Source organism: Xenia sp. Carnegie-2017, unplaced genomic scaffold (genome assembly GCF_021976095.1).
Source record: "Xenia sp. Carnegie-2017 unplaced genomic scaffold, XeniaSp_v1 HiC_scaffold_23, whole genome shotgun sequence".
In the NCBI taxonomy this organism is placed as follows: domain Eukaryota; kingdom Metazoa; phylum Cnidaria; class Anthozoa; order Malacalcyonacea; family Xeniidae; genus Xenia; species Xenia sp. Carnegie-2017.
The window spans coordinates 16,640,760-16,662,465 of NW_025813486.1; the positions used below are offsets into that span (position 1 = coordinate 16,640,760).

General features: G+C 31.4%; 2 protein-coding genes across 2 annotated transcripts in view; both read left to right on the plus strand.

Annotated features, from left to right (window-relative positions):
• Positions 1-15,339, plus strand: part of LOC124449262 (MAM and LDL-receptor class A domain-containing protein 1-like) — a gene marked incomplete at its 3' end in the record, with an annotated part of 51,989 nt that extends 36,650 nt beyond the window's left edge. Inside the window, exons 12-23 of the mRNA XM_047000201.1 lie at positions 5,770-5,955; positions 6,578-6,754; positions 8,659-8,841; positions 8,992-9,189; positions 9,293-9,415; positions 9,791-10,044; positions 10,145-10,232; positions 11,045-11,197; positions 11,444-11,700; positions 12,066-12,177; positions 14,447-14,632; positions 15,251-15,339. Coding sequence (XP_046856157.1) covers positions 5,770-5,955; positions 6,578-6,754; positions 8,659-8,841; positions 8,992-9,189; positions 9,293-9,415; positions 9,791-10,044; positions 10,145-10,232; positions 11,045-11,197; positions 11,444-11,700; positions 12,066-12,177; positions 14,447-14,632; positions 15,251-15,339 — 2,006 coding nt within the window. The remainder of the gene's footprint in view (positions 1-5,769; positions 5,956-6,577; positions 6,755-8,658; positions 8,842-8,991; positions 9,190-9,292; positions 9,416-9,790; positions 10,045-10,144; positions 10,233-11,044; positions 11,198-11,443; positions 11,701-12,065; positions 12,178-14,446; positions 14,633-15,250) is intronic.
• A 1-nt stretch (position 15,340) lies between these two features.
• Positions 15,341-21,700, plus strand: LOC124448310 (MAM and LDL-receptor class A domain-containing protein 1-like). Its single transcript, XM_046999325.1, has 8 exons — positions 15,341-15,426; positions 18,773-18,955; positions 19,106-19,303; positions 19,407-19,529; positions 19,905-20,158; positions 20,259-20,346; positions 21,151-21,303; positions 21,548-21,700. Exons 2-8 carry the CDS (start codon positions 18,898-18,900, stop codon positions 21,583-21,585), a joined length of 912 nt encoding a protein of 303 aa, XP_046855281.1. The 5' UTR covers positions 15,341-15,426; positions 18,773-18,897; the 3' UTR covers positions 21,586-21,700.
• Positions 21,701-21,706: the final 6 nt, after the last annotated feature.

A 21,706-nucleotide genomic window follows, 5' to 3' on the forward strand; every position in this document is an offset into this window, starting at 1 on the left:
TTATACAACATTGAGTACTAATTATGTAGTACCAACGTATGAGATTCGGATACCTGTTGAATTTTATCCAAGTTTTCTATTTCGTTGTACTATAAGATTAAGGTTAGTGTTTGGATTAGGGGTCAATTTTTGGTACTTTGGAGAACAAGAAATTATTATCGTTATCTGCTTAGCAATTGTATAAGACGTCATGTAGGACTTAATGCCTGAACAAAATGCCCTTATTCTTGTGTCTGCAACAAAAGTGCGCATACGAAATCAATATTCATTCAAGCAATTACACTCTAATTCTTTTTTGTACTGTACATAAACAAATATAAGTTTAAGATGCTAACATTACGCTAAACAAGTAAAAACTTGTCTTACATACAATTGCACCAATTTATTCATGTCATAGAGAAATTGTTTAGGCTTTTAAAAAAAATTCAATATAAATAGCGATAGACTTCTAAACTGAAATTCTGCTCGTTTGGCACAATGAAAAAAATATGCTTTATGAAATTTTGGACCATCCTTTGATCGCTATTTTCTTTATACAGTATAGAGTTTGTTTTGATTTTTAAACTTTTTCATATAGATTTGCTTTTTTTACACAAATGAGTCGACGCCCATATGATAGTACTTCAAATAAAAAAAATTCTTTGTAAATAGTCCCGTTGAAAAATATATTTTTAGCATTAATCGCTGAGCATTTCCATGCAATATCTGTCTATATCTGCAAAAACATTTCTGATGAGCTCAACATGCTTTATATATAGAATCATTCATGCACAGGTTGTGCACTTAAGGATGTTGATTAATAAACAGTAGATTGATCATTTTAGATATACAACACCAACACTAACTTATTTGCTGGTAAATGTTATTTTTTCTCTATTGTTGATTTCATTTTGTTATATTTATATCTTTCAAGAATATTTTCGCTATTTTAATTGACAGTTTACAGTGCATGCAATTAATTTCGTGAAATACTTTCAAGAATTAAAAGCTGAAATTTGAGCCATACTTACAACCAAAATTATTTTGATCTGCGAGCTGTTCATGTAGTTTATGATATTTTTCAGATATTTATGATTTTTCCAAATTTAATTTTTGCATGACAGGGTATTTTGCGCAGGTTCGCTTTACCTGAAAAACATTTTTGATGGAATTTCACTGGGCAATGTTTTCCACCGATGAAATTCACGAAATAAAGTTTTCGCAATATTAAGCTTAAGTTTATTGCATTTCATGTTAAAAGTAATTAATTGTACTTTATAGTGGAGCACTGTTTGAGTGGAAGATTTATAAAAAGTTGAAATATTTAAAGTATTTATGAACTTCAGCAGCATTAACAAATAAGTTTAGTTCGTTAATTTGCTTATTGTGCATTTTAGGGTTTTGCCATATCGTGGCTGACCAGTTTTTCTTGGTGTTATGTTTTTGTTTCTCTTTATGCTGTAACTCTCTTCCCACACTTTAGATTAATGGAAATGCGTTTATTTATTAATGGGTTATGATTAATATGTTTTACAGGTAATCAAACAAGGTGCATCGATTCTCTCACTATATCTGGTGGAACTTCTAAACAATTTTGTACTAACACGACGTCCATGACATTTTCACCTTACACAAGTGTTGTAGTTTTGACTTTTAACGCTTATGTAAATCGACTCCACGAAGGCTTTACTCTTAATTTTGAAGGAAGGAAAAGTATGTAGTTAGTTTGCATTTTTTAGGTATAATAAAATTGAAACTCTACTTTAGCATTCCAAATTGAATATTCTGTATTTTGTAATTATTTATTATCCTTTCTGATTACCTTCAGGTAAAAATTTGCCACCATCCTTCAGTGTTTGTTCCAATAAGACAATTTCAAATACAGTTGGTCGTATTTTCTCACCTGGCTTTCCTTTTGGCTACACATCGAACATAAGATGTAGTGTCTCAGTTACAATTCCAACGGGCAAGTGGTTGGAAATTGTGATTAACTTCATCGACGTAATAGGAAGTGAGTTAGTTTATTCAAGAATACTTGCTATGTTTAATGTATATTTGACTTAAAGTTGTGTATCCTTGTCTATATTATCAAAGTTTTGTGTTTATCAATTTCTTGTAGTTAATATAGTGATTTTTTTATACATTGAGTGCACAATAATAGTTTTGTGGAAAAGAGCGCCCTTGCAAAGCATCCCTTACATTTATACTCTTAAATATGTTGGTATTTCTCACTTATTTATAAGATTAAAAAAATAAATGTTACAGACTTTAAGCTTGTCGTGATAAAAATGCAGTTGGAAAAAAACATTTACTGATACAATCTCTGTATGCTTGCTGAACTAAGTTAGTAGCAAATGTAAGAATATTCCACTAATTTTTAACTACATGTTTATAATTAGATTCATACAGGTGTTATTATGATGAGTTGTTGCTCACTGATGAGACAACTTCTAATTCTACATGTGGAAAGTCCATTGTAAATAGTCGTCCACTTTTCTTTGTCAACGAGAGAGTTAATGTCAGTTTTCGTTCCTCTTATTGGAGCAGTGGCGGATCAGGATTTATGCTGACATTTAGGGTAGTTAATATATCAGGTAATTTTTTTCCCGGTTATATCATCTTTGCTGTAACAAAAACTGCCAGTCTCAATTCACACAATGTCATGTTATAACGAAACGTTCCCATTTATGTGCAATTAGGATTTCTAAGATCGTTTGCATCACACGCGTATATATGATAATAACCCAACCATAAATTGCGAACTGTGTACTCCAATATGTACAGGAAAACACGGAAATCGTAGAATGTTTTATCATCGGTGCATATTTAAAGTTCTGAATGCATAGAAATTCTGTGCATTTATTATCTAACTAGTGATAATTTTGTTGATTTTAAAAATATTTGGTTCATCATTTCATTTTACGGTCATTTCAGAAAAGCAATCAACAAAAGTATTCTCCATTAAACCTTCTAAATGCAAGACCAACATTTATGATAGTGTTGTCCTATCTGCTTTTGATTTAGATAGCAATTTTTACATAACATTGGTAGTTCGTATTCTATATGTGTGAGTAAGCTTCCCAATCATGAAGTAGTATACCATATGAAAAGTAGTCAAAGCTCATAGACAATATAGCTACTATTATTATGACCAAATTAAAATGATGGTATTTTAGTATTAAAGCGTTGAGTACCAAATAAGAATTCGTCAATTTAACAAAAAATCATTAGATGCAACCAACACGCTTGGTTAATTTGCGCTGATCTTGACATTTGCTATACATTACAAATTATTAATTAGTTACTCTAACAATTTATAGTTCGTTATTTAAATTTATTCAATTGAAATAACCATTTAATGTTTGCAACCATTTTTTGGTTATTTTAATCAATCAGTTTTTACAGTGTTCAATTAGTGTGTTGTATAGCAACTCTAGTTAGCTACAAAGTGTGTACGAATGGTAAGTTTGGAAAAAATTTTAAATTAAAATATAGCAGCTGTATTTTTGAGCAAGTTAAAAGAATTTTTATTTGATTTCTCATGATAATGAAATGGAATTACAATATATTTATTCATGAAATTTTTTTTTAAGATACAGATTGCACAGGGAAAACCGTTTAACCAAACCTATTTTTGTTTTTTTTTTAAATCAGGCGATTGTAGTTTTGAATACGGTATTAGTAACTCGAATTGTTTCTGGAGTAATGTTGTATATCCGTGGGATAACTATGATTGGATTGTCCATTCTGGCTCCACACCTAATTATGGTACTGGACCAAGTTTTGACAGAAAAGGATCAACGACAGGTTGGTCTTATAAATGCTATTTGCAATATAATAAAAAATTTTTTACTTAATGCTATAAATTCGTCAATTGTGTTGTCGATAAAACAGGAAAGTACCTTTACATGAGAGGATATTATTCGATGGGATCCAAAAGTTGGCTAGTTAGCAACTACTTTAATTCATCAACGAAGTGTTTTACTTTCTGGTATCATATGTATGGATCAACTGTTGGTTCACTAAATATTTACGAGCAATCCATGGGAATGGAAATGAGACCTTTATGGACATTAAGTGGCAATAAAGGAAATATCTGGATGAGGGGCCAAGTGACAGCCAATTTCAGTTTTGAAATGAAAACCAGGGTAAATATCACATTTACAATTCAATAGCTTTACATAAATAAAGTTTATTTATTTGATCCTTCTAAGCTGCTTTTGGTGAAAAGATTAAAAGTTTTCAAAAGATAGGATATTTCTGTTTCTATTGCTATCAACCAAATGCTTCATATATATTGCTGCTCTTTCAAAATAAAAACTGCATGTTCAAAAAGAGAAAAAACTGAAAGAAAAAAATGTTATTGTAAGCTTTTGAATTACAATGATTCAAATAAAAAGAATGAACAATGACTTCCCGCCGAAGGTCCTAGCCTTTTTAATGAGATGTCTAAACTCTGTCGAGACTTTTTTTATTGATAAAAAATAAATTAAAATAATCTCGAAATTCTTTTTGTAGTATTTTCATAAAATTGAAATTACGTAGCTAATATGATTACTCGAACTCTGGAATGGCATGAGTAGAGGTTTCGCATTGAGCAGATCCTGAATGCATTGCACTTTTACAATATGGCAACTACAAGACGTAACAAAATGTAATTCTTTGACGGTACAAACAGTGAATCTAACGTTTCACTAACAATAAGAGAGGATCAAAATATACAGGCAAGGAAGACAAAGCTACGTTGCAACATTATGCTTGTTATACACTTCTAAATGCGTATATGAAAAAACTGACATCGGTATTTAGACATAAAACACTTTAGATTGTTGCTCGGGTTAAGAAAACCAAAAAAATCACTCGTCTTTTGTCCCCTTTTTGCGACATTTGCTTATGTTTAGATTAGGTAACCTATAACGGAAATTGTGTCATCACCAGAGTACATATGTACGTCCAAACCGACGTCTTGTTGTTTTTAGATCATTGTTGAAGGTGTAAACGGATGGACTAGCTCCAGTGACATCGCTCTCGACGACTTTCAATTCATAGACGGACCATGTGATATACTTCCACTAAGTGCAAAACCTCCAAGTGAGATATTATTTTCTTTGTTTAATTCAAACAAAAAATATTGAAATAAATAGGTAAATCCTCTGATCAATTTAAGTTTACAAAAATAACTTTATTTTAATGATTCAAACACAAATAAGTTCTTCATCGCTGCAAATGTTCTAAGAATATACTTTTATGACAATCTCACAGCAAGCGGATGATGCATGTGATTAACAACAACGTTTGGTTGTGTTAGAACAAATTTTCGATATGTTTTTTACAAACCTTAATCAAAACACAAGTCCTTGTAAAAAAAGCAGCATGTAGTTATACAAGATGACTTCCCACAGAAAATATGCATTAAAAATAGAAGCACAATGCAAATACTTGTGGACAAAATGTAATAAACATCTCTAAAACAATTGTATCAAAGTGCTTATGTAACCTGTTTGTGTCAATTTGTATAGAGAAATTTATAATAAGTATAGATGATCTCTTCCTGTGTTGAAAATTCGATTTATTTTCTTGAAACTATACATCTTTAAGTTCAGGCGAGAGTTTGGATATTAAAAGAATTGAATAAGTAGTGTTGTAGAAATGAAGTAGAAAATAACTGTGCATTTTATGAAATTGAGAAATTTCTTGCCTTTACTATTATTGAAAAATAGACAACAGTAATAAAAAACAGATTAGAATATGAACAAGTTTTCACTAACACTACATGTTTTATTTCTACAGGCTTTGGCATCCCTATAAACATTTGTCCATCACGAACTATTACGCTTTCTAAAGGACATATTGTGTCACCAAATTACTATCCACGTTACTATCTCTACGCAAGATGTACACTGACGATTAAACAACCCCTTAATACAATCTTCAACTTCAGTTTTTCTAATATCTCTCTTGACTCTTATTTAATCGGTGAGTACTTAAATGTAGTTTTTTTGATATCGTATAATTCTTCTCATGTGTGTTGATGCCCGTTTTTATGCAGTATTTTTCATATTTTTTTAGACACAGATGTAATTTTAAAAAGTTTTATCAAACAATGTCAAGACCTGTGTGCATGTGATATCAACGCATTTATACATGATAATATTCTGTCAACTTTATACAAAATTTCTTTCGTTTATTTCATCATAACTCGAAAGTAATTTTTAAGTCAATTCTATTTAAATGAAAGTATTAAGTCAGCCAGTTTTTAAAACAAATCAAGCGAAGATAGAGAATATGTTTAAAGTTGGATAGGAAATGAAATACATGTACAAAAAGTTCATTTTAGTCAATATCAAGGAGATGAACATTGCAAGACATTAGAATTTTTAAGAAGAATTAAATATGTTCATATTTTGTTAATTATTATGTTTGCCAGCATATTGATCTATACAATAGTATAAAAGTTTCACCACACATTTCAAAATTTTGATGTGAATAATTTTATTGCTTTAATGTTATTTTCTTCTTCATAGTATGATTTTTAATTCCAAAACTGACGTTATTGATTTATAATTACTTTAATAATCCTTCAACAATTTATATGCAGGTAATAAAACAAGATGCGCAGATTCTCTCACTATATCTGGTGGAACTTCAAGACAATTTTGTACCAATACGACGTCCATGACATTTTTACCTCAAACCAGTGTTGCGGTTTTGACGTTCAGCGCTTATTTGAACAGACGGTTTGAAGGTTTTGCTCTTGACTTCGATACTATCAGGAGTAAGTGCTCTAATTATTGTTTGAATACGAGTTTTAAATTTTTGAATGCTCATAAACTAAGTTAAAGTAATAAAATTTCATTTTTAAAGATGTCTTTTTAAAAGTTGATCTTAAAGACTACATGTTCAGGAATGCACGCGTGTTTGTTTTTAATCTGTTTTTTATTGATTTAAGTATACTAATGATGGGCGGCTAAGGACCAATTTTGAGCAAAATCGTTCACTAGTGGGAAAGATAGATGAAAAATCGTTTGTTTCGTAAAGAAAGCAGGAAGTTTGGCAGAGAGGGCTTTATTGTAAACTTTTAACATTAAGATATGGAACCATCACAAAATCTCAATATTAGAGAAATTTTACGGGTGTTTTGCATAAAAGCGAGGGAAAACAAGAAAATAGTATTAAGACCCATAGTTTTGTATTAAACCTGAGTCAATTAACTTTTAAATGTTTCATTTCGTCATAACAGCTGTGTCAAACAAACACGTGAAGGTTTTTAATGAATAAGTCTGGTTAAATTTTAGGTGGGTAGTAGGTAAGAATTTCCAAGCAATTTCTCAATATGGAATAAATAAGCAATATTATTAATATTTTCTTTTGATTCTTGTACATGGAATAGCAGTTTTCCCCTTTGATAACTAGCATATAATTATGTATTACAATTCAAAGTCAGTCAAACCTGTATCTAATAAAATAGTGTTTGCACCAAAAACGAGGCTAGACAACCAACTTTTAATACATGCGGTCAATCTACATTTTTTCCCATTTTCACGTAAAACTATTTACAATAAAAACATTAAGAGAGTGGAAGAGAAACTGGGGGACACAGGAATGCCAACCTCAAAATTTTTCGGAAAAAAGTGCCTTTTTGTTGAAGGTAATTCTCTTTTAATTTCTAAGTTGCGTTTAAATTTTTAAAGCAGTAAGATACTTCCTTTTTCGCATCTCATCTGCTAGTTTTGTAAATTCTTTTATAATGAAAAGGCCCTTTTTATATTCCTTGTTACAATTGTTGAAGGTCATCGTATAAGAATTGAACTACAAAATATTGTTTGATACTTATTATTACGTTATGTAAGTAATATCGATGAGAGAAATTTTGTATTTTTGGGAAAGTTAAAATCAATGAAAAAACGTTCATTATACATTGCACTTGTTGGAAATCGGAATATGAATATCCTTGTACTTTCTTGACTATGAATTTGTATTGTTGAAAGGCAAGGTTTGCTTTGATCATCTATAGGTAATATATAAAAGTATGTAAATAGTGGACACTTATAACTTACATATAGATATAATTACTATCATTTTATCGAAACATTATTAAAGTACTGCAAAATGTCAAATGTAGAAATAATAAAGACTTGCAATTAGGGCAGCATGTTTTGGAAGATTATTTTTGGATAGGTTTTGGGTTTGTCAGACGGAATGGTGAGGTCATGCATTTTGATTCGTGTTTTTAACACAGTGTTTTCTGTAGCTGCAATTAAGATGGTAAATTGATTGATTGATTAATTTGATTGATTAAACTTTATTAAAAGAGGGTAACACGTGACACAACAAGTGTGAAAAACTTGTGGCCCTCAAGTAAAGTAAATGGTTTGAAGCCGGGAGTATCGTTACTTGTTTGTAAAGGTAGATCATCCAGATAAGAAATACGGCTAACCTGACATTTACTCCTCATTTGACTCTAAACATGACTACCGCCAAGGTTGTCGAAACGCCAGTCAACAAAAACAAGAACAGTCCTTCTCAGAACTATACTAACCTTAGACGATCTACACTTACAAACATGTAGTTAAGATGATGTTATCGATTTGCCAAAATTGTGTATAAATTATGGCAATTAACTAGCAGATTGTAGAGGTGTATTTTTATTTGTGAGTATACATATTTGACAATTTTTAGGTGATAACCAACCTCCTGCCTTCAGTGTCTGTTCTAACAAGACAATATCCAGTAACGTTGGTCGTATTTACTCACCTGGGTTCCCCTTTGGCTACAACTCTAGCTTAAGATGTAGTGTTACTGTGATGATTCCTCAGGACAAATCCTTAGAAATTGTAGTCAACTATATGGACATATATAGGAGTGAGTTAAATTTAAAAAAATTCTTTTTATGAACGTGTCTAGCTTACATAATCTTCGCAATTATTTATTGAATACGATCTTTTTGACTTTCTTTAAAGCTTCAATTGCAAATTCCTAGCTCTCAAGTTGAAATGTTCTACACTTTATTAGATTATTATTCTGGGTGCATTTATGACGAGTTGGTCATATCAGATGGATCAACTTCTAATTCTACGTGTGGAAAGTCAATTGTGAATAGTCGCCCAATTTTCTTTACCAAAGAAAATATTAATGTCAGTTTTCGTTCCGCTCCCTGGAGTAATAGTTTATCCGGTTTTCTACTGACATACAAAATTATTGATGGAGTGGGTATGTATACGTAAATTTTCACAAACGCCTTTTGGAAATCAGCATTTTGTGACATTGCAACATGCATATTATTTACTGTATTGCTGACTGCTCTTAATTTTAGATATTCATTGTACATTTGAAAACAACTGGTGCAATTTTACAAAGATTGGGGATTGGAAGCGAGTCATGGGATCAAACTTGGGCAACTGGTCGATAGAGGATCATACAATTGGCAACAGTTATGGTAAGTATGCTGTATTGTATTGCAATGTTAATTATTATAACGCAAAGAAAATACATTCGACTCTACACATGATTAAACTGGTTACATTTCTGCGATATTTAAGTTGCTTTCAAAATTGATTTGAGTTAGATATTTTATCTTGAAAATAGATTTCGTCATAATGTAGTCTGTAACCAATAACGAGAAACAAAAAATATTGTCATTTAAGTTGGGTTGGTGTTCTGGTTTTAAACAATTCTGTTAAGAACCTTTATTGTATTATTTTGACCATTCACTAACATTTTCTATTTTTACAACAATTTTTACATTTGTCACCTCGACAAAGTGTCTATTATAATAATTAGTTATCCATTAATATCTTAAATTTTCACTCAGGTCATTTTGTGATCTTGGAAACATCTATCTTGGAAAATGTAAAATATGGAATCATTAAAAGAAACCTTACTGCAAACGGAAAATTAGCATGTTTGAATTTTTGGTATCAAAGCTACGGATATACATCAAATGTTTTAAAGGTTTTTGTACTAGTTAATGGACGAAAGCTTCTGTTATGGAAAAGCACGTTGGGTACAACAACTTCTTGGGAAAAAGGAAGGACGACAATTTATTTAAACTATAATCGTTTCTCTGTAAGTCACACATATATTGTAGAAGTTTTCATTAATTTAATAAATAGTGCATCAAAGTAAACAAATATATTGAATGTGATTCTCTTGAATCATTTTACAGATAATTTTTGAAGCTATGGTAAATTCATATCCTGGTTATATTTCCTTGGATGATATTCTTGTTGATATTGGTGAATGCAACAGTCCTGGTGAGCTCAATTTATCATTACAATTTTGTGAAATTTACATGCCAAATTTAAGAGCTTCAATAGCTAGATGGATACTTTAGTAGCTACATTGTGTTGATAGTATTAAATAAATATGGAGTAAACATAACTGTTCAATTTTCTTAAGATAAAAATCAAACTCGTGGACGTAAAAAACGACCAAAAATTGACAGTATGCTCCGAGACTTGAGTTTTCGTTAAACAAAGCAACGTGCATTTCCCGTTCCTTTTTATCATTATTTAAGAACAGTGCTCGTTTTAAAAAATATAAGCAAATAGCATCAAGGAATCTGTAAGAAAACATTTGCCTTTTACTTTACGTGTCAAAACATTTTCAAAGGCAACAATACGAAATGCCTTAGGAGCATGGCATAGCCTTACTTAGATATTTTGCAGTTTGTGTTACCATTTTTTAAATAGCATTCCTTGTTTTTTAATAATTTAAATGTTTTTTTAGAAGATAGATGACACCAGTGTTTGATACACTAGTGAAACAAAAATGACATGGGCAGTAACCAAAAATGAATGTTATGTCATTAATACATTTTGGCAAAAACTTGATATTCTGTTGTGTTTTGTTACCAAATATTTTGCATCCCCCCAACCCATATGATTATAATAATACTGCTATTTTGTAATGGTCAATCATAAAAAAAGCAAAGCCTTGCGCACTCATCGAGTGCATATTTTTCTATACATAATATTCTATACATCACAAATTTAAATTTAGAAAGTTCTTTTTGCAAAACATAACATTTTACATGCCACCATAAAGAAGTTTTTGTTCAAAACAGGTGACTGTAGCTTTGAAAATGGAATAAGCAACTCAAAATGTCTGTGGAGAAATGTTGGTTTTCCGCTTGATAATTATAACTGGATTGTCCATTCTGGTTCCACATCATACTACGGCACTGGTCCTAGTTTTGACAGAAAAGGATCCACTACAGGTGTGTGCTGTCATTAAATCAATTTTTTCCTTTCCTAAATATTATCTTTCTATATTGTATTGCATGGTTTGTATTTTTTTGAACATTAAAAATTTATAATGTCGTGGAGATAGTCTTTGTTTGACAAAAATCTTTACAGAATATTAGCCAAATAGAGTAATATAGAAGAAAGAGAAATTAAACTTGCTTGATACATAGTTCACATTTGACACAATCTTATTGAATGTACATTTTACGTCTAAACAGGAAAATACATTTATATGAGGGGAAACTACGGAAGTATAGGTTCTAAAAGCTGGCTGGTTAGCAACTACTTTAATACATCAAGAAAATGTTTCACATTTTGGTATTATATGTATGGATCAACTGTTGGTTCCCTCAATATATACGAACAAACTATGGGAAAAGAAATGAAGCCTTTGTGGACTGTAACTGGTAACAGAGGAAATTTTTGGCTCCAAGGTCAATTAACAATCAACTTTACCATTGGATCAAAAATTAGGGTAAGAATTGCATAAAAAATTAAAAGTATTAAGATATTAGTGTTTATTGCAGTAGGAAATACAGCAAAAAATCCATGCATCTTTATAAAAATGCTATTATAAAATTTTAAAGAATACATTTTTTTATCGATTAGCTATTAAAAACTATTTTCTACTACACTAAAATATCCACTCTTTTTTTAAGGAGGGTGGGGTCCACATAGCTGTTTTAAGAAAATTTATTGTTCGTATGATGACGATGCTTAGTTTTTGAGATATTGCGTTCTTCATTGCTGCAAGGGGGGAGTGACATTTACATCTATATGTACTGAAATGCAATATGCTGAGCCCTAGTAGGTTTAATGTGGTAAATTTACCATCTTTAGATAATTGTTGAAGGAGTTCGAGGATGGAGTAGTTCCAGTGACATTGCTCTTGATGATTTCAAATTTTTGGATGGAGCTTGTGATATACTTCCGCTAACTGCCAAACCTCCACGTGAGTGATGTAAACATTTTATAACGCAATATTTAAAGTGCAACTCCCGTGAAATTTAACCCTCTCTTTTTTCCACCAAATACAAAGTACGCATTAAAATAAACTTTTTGGTATTTACTTCTGTTAAGTATAACATAGCTAAACATTGGCACCGGATGCGAATTTTTACAAATGAGGCGTGACGTCATAAGATGTGCACGCCTCTCTAGTGTATTATTGGCTTTATATACAAATTGCAAGACCGACGATCTTTTTTATCAAACCCTGAGCCAGAAAATAGAATGCAATCCAGGAAATAAGGACAGCAATGAGAACAAGTACTCGAAGGGCTTCAGGATTGTAAATAAACCCTCAAAAAATGAAAAATCAGCCATAGAATTTAAAAACATCAATCAGATGTAAAGTGGAACATCACCTTGTTAATCTAACAACTTTGTCGGAGAAATCCTGAACCACAATCCAAATCCAAGTTCTATATATTGCACTAGAATACTTGCTCAGCATTTGCAATAAATAGTTAAATATGTAATAAAATAAATATCCCAAAGACTGCAAAATGATATTTTGAGTCAAGATTTCCAATGGCATACATATACCCAGGTTGGAGAACTTAGGAGGTATAATCGACTGCCCAAGTTGAATCTCCAATCTTGTGGGTGGAAGGTGTCTCACATAGACAACAGAAATTTTCAAAAAAGCAAAAATTAACCATACAATTTGAAAGCATGTTTAAGCAGAAAAATGAACAACAATATGATGGAAAACGGAAATGTCACCTTTACAATCTAACAGCCACAGTTAGAGAAGTACAGCAATCACAATTCAAACTCTATATAAGTCTTAGGTATACAACCCCCCAAAATAAAAAGTTAACCATAAAATTTGAACACGAGTTTTTAGAACAGATACAAAAAATCTCAAAAGTCTCTACCAGGGACTCATTGTACACAGCAATTTCTTCCTCAACACTATATAAAAAATGATGATTTCCATTTGATGAACAATTATACTTGACAATTGTGAATTTTACATGATAAAATTTGTCAGGATATTATCATCCAATTAAATCATCATCTTGACTTGATTCTTCAAAAGAAGAGTTGTCCTTGATGAAGGTTTATCTAAATCATCTTCATCCTCTCTACCATACAATCACCTACAAATTCTTTGTCCATTTTACGTACAGATGGAACATCCAAAAGCGCCTTCTGCTGTGCCTATAGCTTTTGAATTTGCTTCTGCAATGTTTCCCTGGTTTTCTTCAGTTGGCTGACAGTTTTTTTGGAGAAAGCTGATTTTTTTTGAAATAGCTGCATGATGTACAATTGGCAGACCAGCTTTTTCTTGTTCTTTTTTGCTTTGGCTTTATAATTTTCTAAAATCATAGTCTTCAAATTTTCACAATCGAACAAGTCTGTAGCAGTCATATCTGCCTTTGCTTTTTGCCCTTGTTCGTCAATTTTTCTAGGAGTACAGGACGATTTTATAGATGACGAAAACTTGCGAATCCACTGATAAATATAAATACATTAAAATGTGAGCAAGGGAACGTGTACATTCCATACCATACACAATTAATATGTTACTTTGTGTCTGTCTTGGTTTGCTATTCGCTATCTATTGCTCACTCGTAGGAACAATTCCCTGCATGTCCACAGCAAAAGCAGCATTGCTTCTGTCTTCTTTTCATATACTCTATATGAAATCTGCTTACATCAAAGAAAGAATCTTCAAATGTGACGAGCAGAGCAACGAATTTAAAGTAGGCAACCATTGCGGTCTATATTTGCGAACAAAATTAATCCATTTTCTCTGTCTTTGAGAATCTGTTTCCTCGTAAGAAACTTATGCATAGAAATTCCTTCTGTATCATTGGAGCAACTAATTAACTTAGGACCATCAGCAACACATTATTTACCTCCACGAACACGTTTTTCGCTATTAAAATATACACCATGTGTATCTTATGTCGTAACAAGGCTCATGTGAAAAATTCGCCTAGTAAGTGCAAAAAATCGCAAATTTGAAGAGCCGTAGAATCGATTTGAAAAAGTTAAATGAAATCTTTAAGTTCAGGCGAGAGTTTAGATATTGTTAAATTGAATAAGTAGTGTTGTAGAAATGAAGTAGAAAATAACTATGCATTTTATGAAATTGAGAAATTTCTTGGCTTTTTTATTATTGAAAAATAGGCAACAGAAATAATCAGGCTAAAAAACATTAGAGTATGAACAAGTTTTCACTAACACTACATGTTTTATTTCTACAGGCTTTGGCATCCCTATAAACATTTGTCCATCACGAACTATTACGCTTTCTAAAGGACATATTGTGTCACCAAATTACTATCCACGTTACTATCTCTACGCAAGATGTACACTGACGATTAAACAACCCCTTAATACAATCTTCAACTTCAGTTTTTCTAATATCTCTCTTGACTCTTATTTAATCGGTGAGTACTTAAATGTAGTTTTTTTGATATCGTATAATTCTTCTCATGTGTGTTGATGCCCGTTTTTATGCAATATTTTTCATATTTTTTTAGACACAGATGTAATTTTAAAAAGTTTTATCAAACAATGTCAAGACCTGTGTGCATGTGATATCAACGCATTTATACATGATAATATTCTGTCAACTTTATACAAAATTTCTTTCGTTTATTTCATCATAACTCGAAAGTAATTTTAAGTCAATTCTATTTAAATGAAAGTATTAAGTCAGCCAGTTTTAAAAAAATCAAGCGAAGGTAGAGAATATGTTTAAAGTTGGATAGGAAATGCAATACATGTAAAGAAGTTCATTTTAGTCAATATCAAGGAGATGAACATTGCAAGACATTAGAATTTTTAAGAAGAATTAAATATGTTCATATTTTGTTAATTATTATGTTTGCCAGCATATTGATCTATACAATAGTATAAAAGTTTCACCACACATTTCAAAATTTTGATGTGAATAATTTTATTGCTTTAATGTTATTTTCTTCTTCATAGTATGATTTTTAATTCCAAAACTGACGTTATTGATTTATAATTACTTTAATAATCCTTCAACAATTTATATGCAGGTAATAAAACAAGATGCGCAGATTCTCTCACTATATCTGGTGGAACTTCAAGACAATTTTGTACCAATACGACGTCCATGACATTTTACCTCAAACCAGTGTTGCGGTTTTGACGTTCAGCGCTTATTTGAACAGACGGTTTGAAGGTTTTGCTCTTGACTTCGATACTTTCAAGAGTAAGTGCTCTAATTATTGTTTGAATACGAGTTTTAAATTTTTGAATGCTCATAAACTAAGTTAAAGTAACAAAATTTCATTCTTAAAGATGTCTTTTTAAAAGTTGATCTTAAAGACTACATGTTCAGGAATGCACGCGTGTTTGTTTTTAATCTGTTTCTTATTGATTTAAGTATACTAATGATGGGCGGCTAAGGACCAATTTTGAGCAAAATCGTTCACTAGTGGGAAAGATAGATGAAAAATCGTTTGTTTCGTAAAGAAAGCAGGAAGTTTGGCAGAGAGGGCTTTATTGTAAACTTTTAACATTAAGATATGGAACCATCACAAAATCTCAATATTAGAGAAATTTTACGGGTGTTTTGCATAAAAGCGAGGGAAAACAAGAAAATAGCATTAAGACCCACAGTTTTGTATTAAATCTGAGTCAATTAACTTTTGAATGTTTCATTTCGACATAACAGCTGTGTCAAACAAACACGTGAAGGTTTTTAATGAATAAGTCTGGTTAAATTTTAGGTGGGTAGTAGGTAAGAATTTCCAAGCAATTTCTCAATATGGAATAAATAAGCAATATTATTAATATTTTCTTTTGATTCTTGTACATGGAATAGCAGTTTTCCCCTTTGATAACTAGCATATAATTATGTATTACAATTCAAAGTCAGTCAAACCTGTATCTAATAAAATAGTGTTTGCACCAAAAACGAGGCTAGACAACCAACTTTTAATACATGCGGTCAATCTACATTTTTTCCCATTTTCACGTAAAACTATTTACAATAAAAACATTAAGAGAGTGGAAGAGAAACTGGGGGACACAGGAATGCCAACCTCAAAATTTTTCGGAAAAAAGTGCCTTTTTGTTGAAGGTAATTCTCTTTAATTTCTAAGTTGCGTTTAAATTTTTAAAGCAGTAAGATACTTCCTTTTTCGCATCTCATCTGCTAGTTTTGTAAATTCTTTTATAATCAAGAGGCCCTTTTTTTATTCCTTGTTACAATTGTTGAAGGTCATCGTATAATAATTAAACTAGAAAATATTGTTTGATACTTATTATTACGTTATGTAAGTAATATCGATGAGAGAAATTTTGTATTTTTGGGAAAGTTAAAATCTATGAAAAAACGTTCATTATACATTGCACTTGTTGGAAATCGGAATATGAATATCCTTGTACTTTCTTGACTATGAATTTGTATTGTTGAAAGGCAAGGTTTGCTTTGATCATCTATAGGTAATATATAAAAGTATGTAAATAGTGGACACTTATAACTTACCTATAGATATAATTACTATGATTTTATCGAAACATTATTAAAGTACTGCAAAATGTCAAATGTAGAAATAATAAAGACTTGCAATTAGGGCAGCATGTTTTGGAAGATTATTTTGGATAGGTTTTGGGTTTGTCAGACGGAATGGTGAGGTCATGCATTTTGATTCGTGTTTTTAACACAGTGTTTTCTGTAGCTGCAATTAAGATGGTAAAGTAAATGGTTTGAAGCCGGGAGTATCGTTACTTGTTTGTGAAGGTAGATCATCCAGATAAGAAATACGGCTAACCTGACATTTACTCCTCATTTGACTCTAAACATGACTACCGCCAAGGTTGTCGAAACGCCAGTCAACAACAACAAGAACAGTCCTTCTCAGGACTATACTAACCTTAGACGATCTACACTTACAAACATGTAGTTAAGATGATGTTATCGATTTCCCAAAATTGTGTATAAATTATGGCAATTAACTAGCAGATTGTAGAGGTGTATTTTTATTTGTGAGTATACATATTTATCCATAACATCTTGATTCTAATTTTCAATTATAATTTGGAAGTATTCTATTTTTTACAAGAATCACATCTGACTGACGTAAGAACGCGGAAAATGGCGTGTTAGAATTCAATATTTCTAAGTTTTTTTAAGAGCAGATATACAAAATGCAATTGTGATATCTTTGCAGCGTTCGGATTAAACAGTCTCATTTTTAGCTTCCTCTTTTCCTTGCCAAATTAAGTATCCATTGCAGCTGAGGCATGCCCAACAATTAGATAGTTCCTTACGCCACTGTCTTTGCATGCATAAAGTGCTGTTCACCCCAAATGTGTTGATTTTAAGCTAGAGCATCGCTTTCGACATTCTTGATGGCACCCACATTCAATTAAAGCTGATTAAGAATAATTTATATCAGAAAGTGTTCCCCATAATAGTGTCTCTCCTTCACGTGACTCCTCCCATCTCCAGTCACATAAAGAAAGGAATCCATTTTTCATTAGACTCCTCCCACCCCTTATGACAAACGCCCTTTTGAAAAATCCCAGCCACCGCCATACATCAGTGATAACACACTACAAATTTTGGAGCAGTAAATCTTCCTAAATTGTAAACGGTGTTATGCTGGAGTCAGTTAATTGTGCCTACCTTGTGATTAGGCAAGGAAGGGGTCGCTAGATAGACGTACACCATTCTGGTCAACACTCTCTCACATTTCTAGCTCTTATTCAGCTTAAATCATGTGTGGGTGCAAGCAAAGATCTCAAATAATTTTATGCTCGTGTGTAAAATCAGCATTTGGAGTGCAAAACACTTTGTGCACACAGAGAGGACAATTTTGTAGATAACTACGTGATCTAAATGTCTTTGTTGAGCATAGTATTACGTTGAAATAAGAAAAAGCATGTAGATAGAGCGCAAATTTATTTAGCTATTGAAAGTTGGTTCTCTAGCCTCGTTATAGTGCAAACACTATTTTATTAGATACAGGTTTGACTAGCTTTGAATTGTAACACGTAATTAAATGCAAGTATTGAAAGTGTAAAATTGCTATTTCATTTACAAGAATTGAAAGATAAATTGAAAATATTGCTTAGTTATTCTATATTGAAAAATTGCTTCGAAACGTTTAACTCCTACCCCCTATAAATTCAAGGAGACTTATTTATTAAAAAGCTTCACATGTTTGTTTGACACAGATGTGATGACGAAATTAAACATTTAAACGTTAATTGACTCAGGTTTAATACAACATTATGGGCCTCGATGTCATTTTCTTGTTTTCCCTCGTTTTCATACAATACACCAGTAAATTTTCCTTATTATTGTGATTTGGCGATGACTTTATATCTAAATCTTAGTGTTCGCTAGTATTAAAAATCTTAGTATTAAATATTAGTAGCAGCTTCGTATCTATAGTATGCAATAAAATCCGTCTTGCTGCTTTTTTTACAAAACGAATGATCTTTTCATATATTCGCGCCAATATAAAGAAAGTTTACTTTACAAGTTGAAAAAACTTAACATTTCATTATTTATTTTATGTATTGTTATGTTTGACAATTTTTAGGTGATAACCAACCTCCTGCCTTCAGTGTCTGTTCTAACAAGACAATATCCAGTAACGTTGGTCGTATTTACTCACCTGGGTTCCCCTTTGGCTACAACTCTAGCTTAAGATGTAGTGTTACTGTGATGATTCCTCAGGACAAATCCTTAGAAATTGTAGTCAACTATATGGACATACATAGGCGTGAGTTAAATTTAAAAAAATTCTTTTTATGAACGTGTCTAGCTTACATAATCTTCGCAATTATTTATTGAATACGATGTGTTTGACTTTCTTTAAAGCTTCAATTGCAAATTCCTAGCTCTCAAGTTGAAATGTTCTACACTTTATTAGATTATTATTCTGGGTGCATTTATGACGAGTTGGTCATATCAGATGGATCAACTTCTAATTCTACGTGTGGAAAGTCAATTGTGAATAGTCGCCGAATTTTCTTTACCAAAGAAAATATTAATGTCAGTTTTCGTTCCGCTCCCTGGAGTAATAGTTTATCCGGTTTTCTACTGACATACAAAATTATTGATGGAGTGGGTATGTATACGTAAATTTTCACAAACGCCTTTTGGAAATCAGCATTTTGTGACATTGCAACATGCATATTATTTACTGTATTGCTGACTGCTCTTAATTTTAGATATTCATTGTACATTTGAAAACAATTGGTGCAATTTTACAAAGATTGGGGATTGGAAGCGAGTCATGGGATCAAACTTGGGCAACTGGTCGATAGAGGATCATACAATTGGCAACAGCTATGGTAAGTATGCTGTATTGTATTGCAATGTTAATTATTATAACGCAAAGAAAATACATTCGACTCTACATATGATTAAACTGGTTACATTTCTGCGATATTTAAGTTGCTTTCAAAATTGATTTGAGTTAGATATTTTTTCTTGAAAATAGATTTCGTCATAAAGTAGTCTGTAACCAATAATGAGAAACAAAAAATATTGTCATTTAAGTTGGGTTGGTGTTCTGGTTTTAAACAATTCTGTTAAGAACCTTTATTGTATTATTTTGACTATTCACCAACATTTTCTATTTTTACAACAATTTTTACATTTGTCACCTCGACAAAGTGTCTATTATAATAATTAGTTATCCATTAATATCTTAAATTTTCACTCAGGTCATTTTGTGATCTTGGAAACATCTATCTTGGAAAATGTAAAAAATGGAATCATTAAAAGAAACCTTACTGCAAACGGAAAATTAGCATGTTTGAATTTTTGGTATCAAAGCTACGGATATACATCAAATGTTTTAAAGATTTTTGTATTAGTTAATGGACGAAAGCTTCTGTTATGGAACAGCACGTTGGGTACAACAACTTCTTGGGAAAAAGGAAGGACGACAATTTATTTAAACTATAATCGTTTCTCTGTAAGTCACACATATATTGTAGAAGTTTTCATTAATTTAATAAATAGTGCATCAAAGTAAACAATTATATAGCATGTGATTCTCTTGAATCATTTTACAGATAATTTTTGAAGCTATGGTAAATTCATATCCTGGTTATATTTCCTTGGATGATATTCTTGTTGATATTGGTGAATGCAACAGTCCTGGTGAGGCTCAATTTAACATTACAATTTTGTGAAATTTACATGCCAAAATTAAGAGCTTCAATAGCTAGATGGATATTTTAGTAGCTACATTGTGTTGATAGTATTAAATAAATATGGAGTAAACATAACTGTTCAATTTTCTTAAGATAAAAATCAAACTCGAGGACGTAAAAAAACGACCAAAAATTGACAGTATGCTCCGAGACTTGAGTTTTCGTTAAACAAAGCAACGTGCATTTCCCGTTCCTTTTTGTCATTATTTAAGAACAGTGCTCGTTTTAAAAAATATAAGCAAATAGCATCAAGGAATCTGTAAGAAAACATTTGCTTTTTACTTTACGTGTCAAAACGTTTTCAAAGGCAACAATACGAAATGCCTTAGGAGCATGGCATAGCCTTACTTAGATATTGTGCAGTTTGTGTTACCATTTTTTAAATAGCATTCCTTGTTTTTAATAATTTAAATGTTTTTTTAGAAGATAGATGACACCAGTGTTTGATACACTAGTGAAACAAAATGACATGGGCAGTAACCAAAATGAATGTTATGTCATTAATACATTTTGGCAAAACTTGATATTCTGTTGTGTTTTGTTACCAAATATTTTGTATCCCCAACCATATGATTATAATAATACTGCTATTTTGTAATGGTCAATCATAAAAAGCAAAGCCTTGCGCACTCATCGAGTGCATATTTTCTATACATAATATTCTATACATCACAAATTTAAATTTAGAAAGTTCTTTTTGCAAAACATAACATTTTACATGCCACCATAAAGAAGTTTTTGTTCAAAACAGGTGACTGTAGCTTTGAAAATGGAATAAGCAACTCAAAATGTCTGTGGAGAAATGTTGGTTTTCCGCTTGATAATTATAACTGGATTGTCCATTCTGGTTCCACATCATACTACGGCACTGGTCCTAGTTTTGACAGAAAAGGATCCACTACAGGTGTGTGCTGTCATTAAATCAATTTTTTCCTTTCCTAAATATTATCTTTCTATATTGTATTGCATGGTTTGTATTTTTTGAACATTAAAATGTATAATGTCGTGGAGATAGTCTTTGTTTGACAAAAATCTTTACAGAATATTAGCCAAATAGAGTAATATAGAAGAAATAGAAATTATACTTGCTTGATACATAGTTCACATTTGACACAATCTTATTGAATGTACATTTTACGTCTAAACAGGAAAATACATTTATATGAGGGAAACTACGGAAGTATAGGTTCTAAAAGCTGGCTGGTTAGCAACTACTTTAATACATCAAGAAAATGTTTCACATTTTGGTATTATATGTATGGATCAACTGTTGGTTCCCTCAATATATACGAACAAACTATGGGAAA

Excerpts from the sequence above, each read along its gene's own strand:
- LOC124448310 (XM_046999325.1), top strand. The coding sequence starts at position 18,898 with ATGATTCCTCAGGACAAATCCTTAGAAATTGTAGTCAACTATATGGAC. Across the intron at positions 19,304-19,406 it reads CAAAATTATTGATGGAGTGG|ATATTCATTGTACATTTGAA; the intron begins GTATGTATACGT and ends TCTTAATTTTAG. Across the intron at positions 20,159-20,258 it reads TAAACTATAATCGTTTCTCT|ATAATTTTTGAAGCTATGGT; the intron begins GTAAGTCACACA and ends ATCATTTTACAG.